Genomic DNA, 11,237 nt, shown 5'->3' with positions numbered 1-11,237 from the left:
CTACAGATGCTGGATCTCTTCTTTGAGGCCATGAGGGTGGGAATCCTTCCCGAAGCCCTGTGTCCCTTGCGTGGTAAGGCCTGGCTCTGAAAATGAAGAGGTTTGTGGCTGAGCTTTCTCTGGCCCTGTCTATATAACCTTGACCCCAGCAATGGCTCTGGATTGAGTTCTTCCCAGGGGCTGCTTTTTCAGGGGTATGTAAAAAAAGTGGTATAGGAAGGAAACGGAGTCATTCTGTAGTGCAAGACTGACTGGATATGATGTCTTCCCCAACTAAAGACAAACACGTGGTTCAACCTGTATGATAGGTCCTCTCCTTCTAACCCCCAAGTCCCACTGTGTCTGGAGCATCCCATTTCACAGAAAAAAGCAGATAGAATCTTTATTAGCAAAAGGAGTGGTTGTAGTCAGACCTATTTGGGAAGAAAAATTCAGAGAGCAGAAGGTGGCTATCCCTCTTCTCCGCTGATGGATATTTCAGCCAGTGTGAGGTGGTAGGGGACACAAACAAAACGGACAGCAGTGGCTAGAGGGATGCTGTCCTTCAGTGTTGTTGTGTGCATGGAGGAAATCTCAAAAAGTGTTCTTTCTGTCCTCCTGTGTCAGCACAGGAGTTGTCTCATTAGTCACAGTAGCAAGGTTCAAGGTCACGGCAGGGGATGGTGCTCCATCTGCGGGCTCCTCGTTACCCCCCTGAGATGCCCTGATGTCCAGATCATTGGTCTTACTGGCAGGTCCAGCAGCAGGTCCAGCCCGGAGACGCTGCCTGGAGATCCTGAAGAAACTGATCACCGTCTGCGGCGTCATGATGTTTCCTGTCATCTTGGAAACCCTTGGAGATGGGGCTGGGTCTCTTGACAAAACTCTGTACTCTTGACAAAACCAGTAACAAGAGCTGCTACGGAGAGACAGAAGCCCATAGTGAAAAATGGGAACTTTGTGCCAGGAATCAGCACCAGAGCTCTGCAACCACCCAGCACCAGCCCCCAGGGCCATACCCAAACACTCCCTGTATCCCTGTGTAAGCTATTTCCAAGTATTATCCCAGCTGCTGTTGTCCTGCACCCTCATTGTGGCATGCCACCTCCTGCTGGTCTCAGTGATGGGCTCAGGTTTTCCTTCATCTCCTGTTCCAAGGAGGAACGTGGAGCTGGGGGACTCAACACCAACAAACAATCCCCAAAATGTCCCGTGATGGGAGAAGGAGCTCAGACTTACGGGATGAAGAGAAAGTTGAGGGCTAGTATTGCTGGCAAGATGATAAGAATCGGGACTGGGATCCTGTGCACGATGGAGTCAACTGAGGGGAGAGAAATGGGTGGGACTGACTCAAAGTGAGAAGGCCCTGGAGATAATTCTGATGCTAATTCTCCCCATCCCCAGAGACAGGTGGGGATGTTGTGACCTACATGACTCCTAGCAGTGAGGTTGTCAGAGCTCAAGGCAAGTTGAGGAGACCAAGGTGGAGAGAGAGAAATCAGACTGTTCATCATTGGCCTGGTGTGAGGAGCAGCGAGGGAGCTGTGCTCTCTTGGTCAGAGGATGGAAGAGGCAAAAGCCTCAGGAGGAAGCTCCTAGAGGCTACCTACCTCCAAAGGGACCCTCAAGGGCTGTAGAAGTTGCCACAGCCAACTTATTTGGGGCAGCTTCTCTGGGGTCCCACTGTAGTGCTTGCCCTCGGTTCAGAGTCCCCCAGTCCCATCCCTCCCCTGCTTCAGTAGCAGATGATCTGTGTACCCTGCTGGGTCCTGTCCTTCTTGACACAGTCCGTGAGGGAGCTGGCACCCGGCACCCTGGTGATCATGCCGTCCTTGCAGGGAGTGCAAAATGCCACCCCGTAGATCAGGCTGTAGGTCCCAGCAGGGCATGGGGAGCACTGGCTGGCTTTAGGAGGGCTGAATGTCCCTGGTGGGCATACAACTGAGGAAAGGACATGTAGAAAGGCCTTTCTGAGCAACGGCATGCTTGGTATAGCTGTATTCCACAAACAGTCAGGGAGACTGAGCCCTGATGCTAAAGGGCTCAGAATGACCCTGTCCACTGGCCTGGGAGTGCATGGGGAGAGCAGCAGGGACCCAGAGCCCTGGAGCTGTGCATGGGGAGGCAAAGAGACAAGCAGGGGGAAAGAAGAGAGGGGACCCAAAGGGCTGTGGACTCTTGGCTCACTGCAACAGTCGAGACATCTTTGCAGCTCCCTGGTCTGCCCATAGCCCTCGCTGCACTGCTTGGTCTTTAAGAAGCCGACAAACTCGTTGGTGAAGTTGATGCTGGGGGTATCAGTCCGTGTGATGTGGAAGGACTTGCGCTCCTTGAAGAATCTGTTAATGGCGAGTTGGACCTGGGGAGGGCAGAGCAGGCAGAGCTCAGTAGGGCAATGCTAGGGTCCAAAAGGGAAGGTAAGACCTTGTTGCTCAGTGCCATAGTGTGGGAGCTGTGGTGTGGGAGCCAAGGGGGACAGGCACTGCACACCAGCATGATTGGGAGATCTTGCTGGGCTCCAGGGACACTGAGCAAACCCTCAGGGGTGCTCCTCTTCATTCCAGCACTGCTGAAGATACCTGGGCCTGGAGAGAGTGTCCCAGTTCCCCACAGCCCCCATGCCACGCTCCCTCCTTTGCTGCGCTGCTGGCCCCAGGGCTTACCTGCCCGAGGTTGTGCCGGACTGTTTTGCGGTAGCAGTCTGTGGCCTTCTCCATGTTCTGGGAGTTGCAGGATTCATCCCATTGAGGCCCAAAGAGGGACACTAGAGTAAGGAGAGTCACTGGTGCAGCTCAGGCAGCCCCAGCTCCAGCAGGAGATGGGCAAAGCCCTGAACAAATCCAGCCATTAGACACCACTCTCTTCCAAGAGCCCCTAATTTCAATACTCCCTCTTCAGCCCTGTGCCTCCTCCCCCTTCCCCCTGTAGGCACAAACTTTGGTGCCTCAATGCCTCTCACTCCACCCTCCCGTTGTCCCCTGGGGACTCTGCTGTGGTGCTTCTGCCTGGGGCTCTACCTTCTAGCTGTACTTGGATGATGAACTCATCCGAAGGATTGTTGAGCGAGGGGAAGCAGACGGTGGCAGTGATCTGGACTTTGCAGTGCTGCTCCATCTCCAGCTGCCTCAACTTATCCTGCAGATCCCACAGGAACTTTTTGGTCCACTTATCCTCACAGAGTGTGCTGTGGAAGAGCAGCACAATGTCCAGGCCTCCAGGCACATGGTAGCCTGTGGGAGAAAACGCTGAAAGGTGCCTCATTCTTCTCCCCTGCTGAGAGAGAGCTCCCTAGTCCAGAGAGCTGAGTATGGTCCCAACCCTTCTCTCACCCTGTGGCCTCTCCACCCTTCCTGCCCTTGTTGGGTTTTTAGTGTGGCGCTGGACTCACCAAAGATGCTGTAGTGAAATGTTTGGGACACAGGGACCCCGTGCTTCTTGTAGGAGATGGTGCAGGAGTACTTCCCACTGTCGCCTGCTTGGAAGTGTTGGAAGAGGAGATGTCCCTCTTTGGTGACCGAAAGCAACTTGGGGGCTAGTGCAGGAGACAGAGGGGTTGATGGTGATCGCCAGGAGCTGGCTGTCCTATGCTGAGCTGGCCCAGTTCCTGGGTGGCTGTCCTGTCATGTTGTCCTGCACTGCCCCAGATTTGGTCTCTTTACACCACTGCTGAGACTCTACAAGGGACACCCAAAGCTGCTCTTACCCTTCCTTCTCTGATAAATGATTGGGGGAGAGGGAAGAAGAAATTAAGAAACCTAGTGCTCTCTCATCTGCCAGAAATGTCTGCAAATACCAGAATGCTTGAAAACTTATCTTAGCAAAACCTCTCAGACCTTATTAGGACAGAAAAAGGGGTAAGTATTACCCCATCCAGTTTTACCCCATAACCTCATGTCCTTTTTGTGTTCAGCACCCCCCAACACATGCAATCTCATGAGGTTCCAGTCTTCATGTGCCCCTCACCTTCTCCACAGACCTATTTCTTCTTTGGGTGGCTGTTTCCCCTCCTACCCCTCTCCTGCCTCACAGTAGCAGAGCCCATCACAGTTGATTGCTCCTGACCATGCAGCTGAGAGGAGCCGGGACCTTACCTGCCCTGTCCTGCACCCAGTGGTAGGTGGGATCAGCCACCTTAATGTCAATAGGGCTGCAGGGCAGTGAATACTGGCTGCTCTCTGTGTGGATGAAGACAAGGTCTAGGCCAGAGAAAGAGAGATAAAAGCTGGGGATGCATTTGAGGAATTTCAGGGCATTGCAAAATACAGTCTTGGAGTGGAGGAGAGGAGGGTTGGGAAGCCACTGGAGCAGGGTGGAAGCCTGCATGGCCTGTGGACAGCCTCAGCCCCACTGGAGACCATCCTACAGGGGGACCTGAGGTTGTTTATGTGCTTAGAGGAGAGAAACGCCAGGAGTTGTAGGAATAAGTGGCAAGAAGTGAGCCTATGGTGAGCAGAGCTGGTGGTGGAGACCACAGAGTCAGACTGGGCCGTCTCTGCTCGTGTTGGCTGGGACTGGGAAGCCACATCCTCTGCCCAGGTCATTGGCAGAGTGGGCAGCGAGGAGAGGATTCTCTCACCAACGCCCGGGCACAGGCTGGTTGGGGAGACTGCTTCACCCAGGAAAGAGGAGCGTGTGGGTCAGGGAGGTCCAGCAGGAGAGCTTTGCAGATCTCACCCGCTTGGTATTCTTGGCTGGAGTTGGCCGGCAGGTTCCAAGGCAGGGCTGCTGCCTTTCCTAGGAGGAAAGCAGAGGGGCAGCACTCAGGCTTAGTTTGGAGGGTGCTCACCTCACTCTGGTCTCCTCTCCAAGGCCCCCGCTGGCCCTCCAAGGAGTCAGAGCAGAATATATCAACCCCTACACTAATCTTTCACCTGAGCAGCTACAAAGCACCAAAGTCAGGATCTGCATGGTCCTCAACACTGTGGGTCCCCCAAGGTCTGGCCAGACGCATGGAGCGCAAAGCATCCTGCCCCGCTGCGCAGTGTGGAACATCTTGTTACCATGGCAATGAGGAATCTGCTGCTTCTCCCTGTCACCTTAGTGATGGCTGACAGGCTGGGCAGCGTCATGTCTCCTGCCCACCTTGGTCACACTCATCAGGTCTGGGCTTTGGGGGGAAACACAGCCCTTCTTCTGTGGACCATCTGGGCAGGATGCACTAGAGGAAATATAGCTGGGGACATCCTAGTGAGAGAGACATAGTAGGAGAGATGATCAGAGGGAAAGAGGAGGAGATAGATGATGAGAGTGCTATGCAAGGCTGTTTTGGTGGAAATCCTAGCAGACCAAGAGGCAGGGAAACCCCAGACGCCTAGACTGAGGGTGACTGCCCCATAAATCAAGAAGGAGAATCCAGGGTCTCCTTCTATGGAGGATACCTAGAACGGGCAGTGGAGGATATCTGAAAAAATACGAATATGTTGAAGAAAATAGGAAATTGTGGTTTTGAGGGGAAATTACACACACCAAAAGTCTCAGAGCGAGAAGTGACAGATGTTACTGCACAAAGGAGAGCCAGATGTGGCCATGTACCAGGAGGGACTTTCTTTCTGCCAGCTTGGGTGCATCCTAAGCAAGAGCTCAGCCCACAGCTTCCAGCAGGAAGTTTGGATTCAAGCCTGGGACACTTCAGGCAATCTCTTGGTTCAGATTGGAATCTCTTAAAAAGGGTGTGTTTCCTTAATGTTCCTGTTTGTCCTGGAAATGAGACTTAGGTTCCTATGATTGTCCATTGAGAAGTAAAACCGAGCAGTTAAAATATACTGCTGCTAAAATATAGTTTCTGGCCAGCCATAAACTTGGGAAGAGTAAAGCTAAAAACTCCTTCTCACTTGTACCAGGGTTTCTGGAGGCGAGGTGTGGGGGGAGGGAGAAGTGCTTTTAGGGTAAATATGTTCAAATCATATTTGGCTGTGAAAAAAAAAAAAAGTATACATGAGAAAACAGCACAAGTTAAAAAAAAACAACCACAAGAGAAATCAGAAAACACCCACCACTTCATTTAAGATAAAACAGAACTACAGAACATGCAACAACTTAGAGATGGTAGAAAGAACCAGCAATTATTCTTGGGGAAAATCATGAGAACCGAAGGCAGCCCTCCTTCCCCGTCCTCCCAGAATGACGAAATCATGAGAAAATCAGTGAAAAAACCTTACACTTCCCAGCCTGGTGGCCGGGAGGGTGGGGACCAGATCCAGCGAGGACCAGCAGCCTCAGCCCTCTGTCCTGGCGAAAGCTGAAGGAAAGGGCAGGGCTGAGCAAGGATCTCCGGAGGCTGTTTGTTTTTAGGCTGTGCCTATGGAGAAAGCTTTGCCCTGGTGAATAATAGGACGAATCAAATCCATAGTGTTTCTTTAAAAAGAAAAAAACCACGCAACCCCCCTACACCCCAGCTTTCAAGTTTCTCTTGACAGTTTTAGCATAAATAAACCAAATACGGCCTGAAGTTGCTTGGGATACAACCAGAACTCTGTGAGGAGCAGAACGAGTGAAGGTTTCCTTTCGATGTATGGTATGGGGCTGTGCGTTGCCTCCTGCCCAGTGCAGTCTGAGTCATGGCACAGCTGTGGCTTTTCTCCCTGATCACTTCCTTTTTCTCACTTGTAGGAGCTTGATAGTATCTTTGAGATCTCCACTCTGTCAAATTTGAGTGAAGCTTGTGTTCAGAAGTTATTACGAAGAGGGCAGCCAGCCAGGCCAGGCTCTGAATGGCTCCATGGATCTCATTTCCTGAGGGAAGCAGGCTAAAAATACAAATATGATCTGAGGCAGGTGTGACATTTCTGAGATTTCCTATTTTTGCATTCATTTGAACTCATCAGCTCATTAAAGGATTTGTTTGTGAGCTCTCAGAAAATGTCTTTAGCAGCCACTGAGCATGTGCTGTGGCATCAGGAGAAGGGATACCCTTCTTACATAGCAAAGAGCTTGGATCCCTGCTTGAAATGCAAAATGCAGGCTCACGTATGAAGCTGAACGTGGGCCATCCGTAGTAAAACGCCAAGAATACAGATTCACTTTCTTACCATCTTATAGCATTTGTTATTCATTCATTTATCTTGGAGTGAGCAGAACCACTGCTTCAGTAAGTACATACAAAGGTCATTCCCTCTATTGTTCTGACTAGGAATTAACCTTCCTCCCTCCCTCCAAAAGAGCAATGCGAGTTATATTCAGATGCAAACTCAATTTATATATAAGAATTGATACAGGAGTGTCTCAGTAGTTTCTGCATCCCTACATGGCTGGGAGGGAGGGACACTGGCTTTGAGGGCATTTTGCATCAAGGAGGTTTCCCCTTTCCTTTTCCCTTGGCTTATGTGAGCTGCAGCAGTGCCCAGGGATGAAGCAACATCCTGTTGTGCTGCACGAACACAGACCCACAAGCACTGTTCCTGCTGTCCCTCCCTGTCCCCTGCTGGCAGATTGCACAGGATCTCCCAGTCTGTGTGTCCCCACATTGGTCCCTAAAATTGGCTTTGTGTGACTGAGGAGACCTGGATTGCCAGAAATTAAGTTAAACCTGGCTAAGGCTGGGATACATCTAAGTCCAGATTCACAAGGAAACAGAGGTGCCCAAGTTTGGTCTCTGGTGGAGATTAAACTTGTCAAACAAAACGGTCACCAGCTTCAGCACTGAATGAGAAGGTGCTCCAGTCCCTTGGGGACTCCCCAAGGGCATCCAGGAAAATACTGCAGGCCTACAAGAAGGACAAGAGCTTTATGACCGTGGCTTTCTCCTTGCCACGAGGTCCTGATCCCTCTGTGCCGTTTAGCACAAAGGGAACTTGCCCCTCTCTGCAGCCCTTGAGCGTCCATGGAAGCCAGAGCTGGATCTCTTGAGATCGTGAGGCCTCCTAAAGAGATCCTTTGGGCTCCCACCGTTCCGGAGCAACACCTAGACCAGATCCAAGGAGCACCATATCTGAGGAGCACCAGATCCAACGGGCACCACCTAGAAATGCCACCACAGCTGCTAGGTCTCTTGGTTTCAGACTGGGATTGATGATTTGGTGACTATATTCTGCTCCAGGAGCGCGCTCTGCTGAAGACACCAACGCTGGTTATCATAAGCCACCAATAAGTTGTATTAGCAGCGCAGGGTGACATTTCTGTCCTTGCGAAACCCCCAGCCCTTGGGACAGGCAGCGGCGTGCAGCTTCCCGGGGAGAACATCATGGCTGGGCACCTGCTGTAGACAACCGAATTCCACACTGCAGATCCTATCAGGAGTCAGTTGAACACAGCTCATTAGGAAGGAATTACACCCTGATCTCTCTTCCTGTGATAAATAATGTTTCTGGTGATAAATATTCAAGGTAGGCACCAAAGCCACAAGGCTGCCATTTATCTCTTGGCTTGTTTTCCCCTGTGAAGGGTCAAGGGTTGTTAATAAAGGCAGGAGCTGCACTGATAGCACCTCAGAATTAATCGTGGTGACGCCAGGCTGGTCTCTGAGATCTGCAGAAGGGCTTTCAGTGATCGGTAGCTCAGAGTCCAGCTCCCTCGGGAGCCCTTTCGTATTTGTGAGTGATACAGAGGGAAAAGTGGCACGAAGGTAGAGTTAGGGACAGGGGAACCATCTGGGAAGCAGACAGGACAGTGTGAAAAAGCAGGCTGGGGGGAGGAGGGCAGCACAGCTACACTGCGTATGGAGATGATAATATTTGGGAGATGGGTCTGGGTCCTCTGGGGGAGCAGACGATTGAGGAGGGCAGCAGGTTTAGCCCAAAGGCACCTGGAAAGACTCCATGTCCTCTGATGTGAAGGATGACGATGCCTCTATGGCCTCTATGGGACATAAAGGGGAGAGGAAAATAGCAGCAGCCTCTGCTAGAGGGATGTGAAGTAGCAGGAGGAGGACAGCAGAGGGTAGCAGATGCCTGAATTCCTCTTCTGGCTGGTGTGAGCCACAGGCACGGCTGGGGGATGCAGCCTGGTACAGATTCACAGCGCACATCTGGCCACATTTTGTTTAAAAATAAAGCAGGCAACAAGGCGTTTTGATAAGATGGATACGTTCTTACCACAGAGGCTTGTTTTGAAAGACATTTCCTTTAGAAATTTCCTGCTGAGATATCCCTGGTGACCCTGTCACCGCCAGGGAGAAGGCAAGGCAGAATGTGATGCTTTGATTATAGTCAGAGTGGAAGGTTTTGACCAAATGAAAAGAAACTTCTCTGTGTGGGGATTTCATTTCCCAGGAATGGTAGCAACACTGCATTTCGGTTGCTATTTGGGCAGACTCTTCCTAACTTTCAAGGTCTGAGCGTCGCCCAGCTCTTGCTGTGGTGTCGTGCCTGTGGATTGCAAGGATGGAGATCCCCCGTTCGATACCCCTGGGTGTCACAAAGGCCACATTTGGTCTCACTGGTTCAGAAGGGTTCAGAAGGTTTCCTTCATGCTTACAGACACAGCCAGGCAAGTACACACCAAAAGTGCAGCAGTACTTTGCACTCATATTGGAGGATCTAAAGCCATCCACTGTGCCTAAATGCCGCTCACAATCTTGTCACTGCAAACCAGCACCACTGGTTCTGCTGAGACTCACCTCTGGCACGTAAAGGTCTCCTGCTGCCCTTTACTTGCTGTGGCTTCCCCATTTAACGCTGTGGACTGGGCAGGGTGATGACTGTAAATGCTCTAAGTGCCATTAGCACCCCAGGGCTAATTATTGGGCAATGTCTCCCTCCCTCCCTGCAGATGCAGATGATCCATGTCAGACTCAAGACTTTACTTTGCCCTTACAGCAGCTGGGAGATGGCCCCAGCTACTGGCTCATGTCATCACATCAAATAGGATCATTCATCTTCATGAGAGAGCTGGCCGAGCAGGGCTGTGCATGCCAGGCCATTCCCAGGCTCTGGCTGGAGGAAAATTATGATTTTTAGATGGTGGAGAAGGGCACAGAACCCTGGGTGCTGCGGGAGGGAACAGCTTCAGCGGCCGGCTCTGGTGTGGTGGCACCTGGGGTATCCCAGGGCGAAGTTAAGGCTGTTCCCTGCTCTTCACAGAAAATCTTTTAAATCCTCAGCGAGTTATTTTTATGATGACTGTAGATGTCTCTGCCAAGTATGAAGGAGTGGAACTTTCTCAATGAGGCAAATTTAGTTTGGTGAAATCAGTTTTCAGTCTCGTGTCATCCTCCAAAGAGGCTCTTGCAGAGATACAAGAGCAGTATCTTCAGTGTTCATAGGTGGCACTTAATGGGATCCCCATTGCTTACAGCTATGACAAGTCTTTAACACAGTAAGTGGGTTACAGATGGCGGAGGAGCATTTGGGAGGAAACCTCTTACATGCTGCTTGCATGACTACAAGGCTCTGCTTAAATTTTGACCCATGGCCATGGGGTCTGGCATGTCCGGCACATGGAGCAGAAGATAAGCTACAAACTGGAGAGCAACTGGGAAGTGCATTTTGGGGCTTATAGGGTCCATATTCCCCATTTAGGCTCAAGACTTACCTTCCTGCCCTCCTTGCACAGGAACCCACAAGCCAAACACACTCCCCTGGCCATGGGATACAGAGCTTTCTGCCTGACTGGAAAAGTGGCAGCTTGAAACACCACTTGATGCAGGAAAATAACAGTGTGCGGGTGATTTTCGGAACTGATTTATCTGGCTCTTCACTGATTTACACACAACATTTTACACCCCTCTGTTGTGAATAACAGGACCAAGTATTAACAGTTAGAGGGAGACAATGATAGGATTGGGACCAGGTACTCAGGAGAATTTTCTCTGCAGTTTTTGCTCTGAATTCAACCTAATATTGCAGAGCTTTCAGTTCTGTTTTAAAGAAGGATGCATCTCTTTTTCCCCTTGAACAAAGGAAGAGATTTTCCCCTTGGTTTTGTATTTCTGAGTCATTCCACATTATAGCAAATTGCTGGCAGAGTTGCAGTTATGGCTAAATGGTCACTTCAAATTTAAGTCTCTTTTCCATCAACTTTATACCTCTTTAAAGCAAACAATTGCTCTTCTGGGATGAAAATTTCTCCTCACATGGTCTCGCTCTGATGTCAAGATATTCTGAAACATGGGGAGAAAAAATCAATCTGAATCCCTGACAGCTGATAACACCTTTTCCTTTCCAGCTGCTTTTCCCTGTGCTGATGGCTGAAGAAGCCATAGTTTTTCTAATTTGAATCATAATTAGGGGTAATTTAGCCTCTCCCTGAAAGCAAGAGCAAACACAAATCTACTGGTTGGCAAACAGGGTGGGATGTTGGATCTGTGGACTGGGTTATTTTCT

General features: G+C 50.5%; 1 protein-coding gene across 1 annotated transcript; it reads right to left on the bottom strand.

Moving 5' to 3' along the window:
- Nucleotides 1–1,714: 1,714 nt before the first annotated feature.
- Nucleotides 1,715–4,887, bottom strand: LOC141474967 (zona pellucida-binding protein 2-like). The gene is made up of 8 exons (XM_074163066.1): nt 4,851–4,887; nt 4,654–4,713; nt 4,071–4,175; nt 3,368–3,511; nt 2,997–3,209; nt 2,643–2,743; nt 2,167–2,338; nt 1,715–1,905 (listed from the first exon to the last, which is right to left on the bottom strand). The coding sequence occupies exons 1-8, from the start codon at nt 4,885–4,887 to the stop codon at nt 1,715–1,717; spliced, it is 1,023 nt and encodes a 340-aa protein (XP_074019167.1).
- Nucleotides 4,888–11,237: the final 6,350 nt, after the last annotated feature.

The sequence above is a fragment of the Numenius arquata genome, chromosome 23 (assembly GCF_964106895.1).
Source record: "Numenius arquata chromosome 23, bNumArq3.hap1.1, whole genome shotgun sequence".
In the NCBI taxonomy this organism is placed as follows: Eukaryota; Metazoa; Chordata; class Aves; order Charadriiformes; family Scolopacidae; genus Numenius; species Numenius arquata.
The sequence above is the reverse complement of the archived record's forward strand: the minus strand, read 5'-3'. Positions and strand labels throughout refer to the sequence as shown.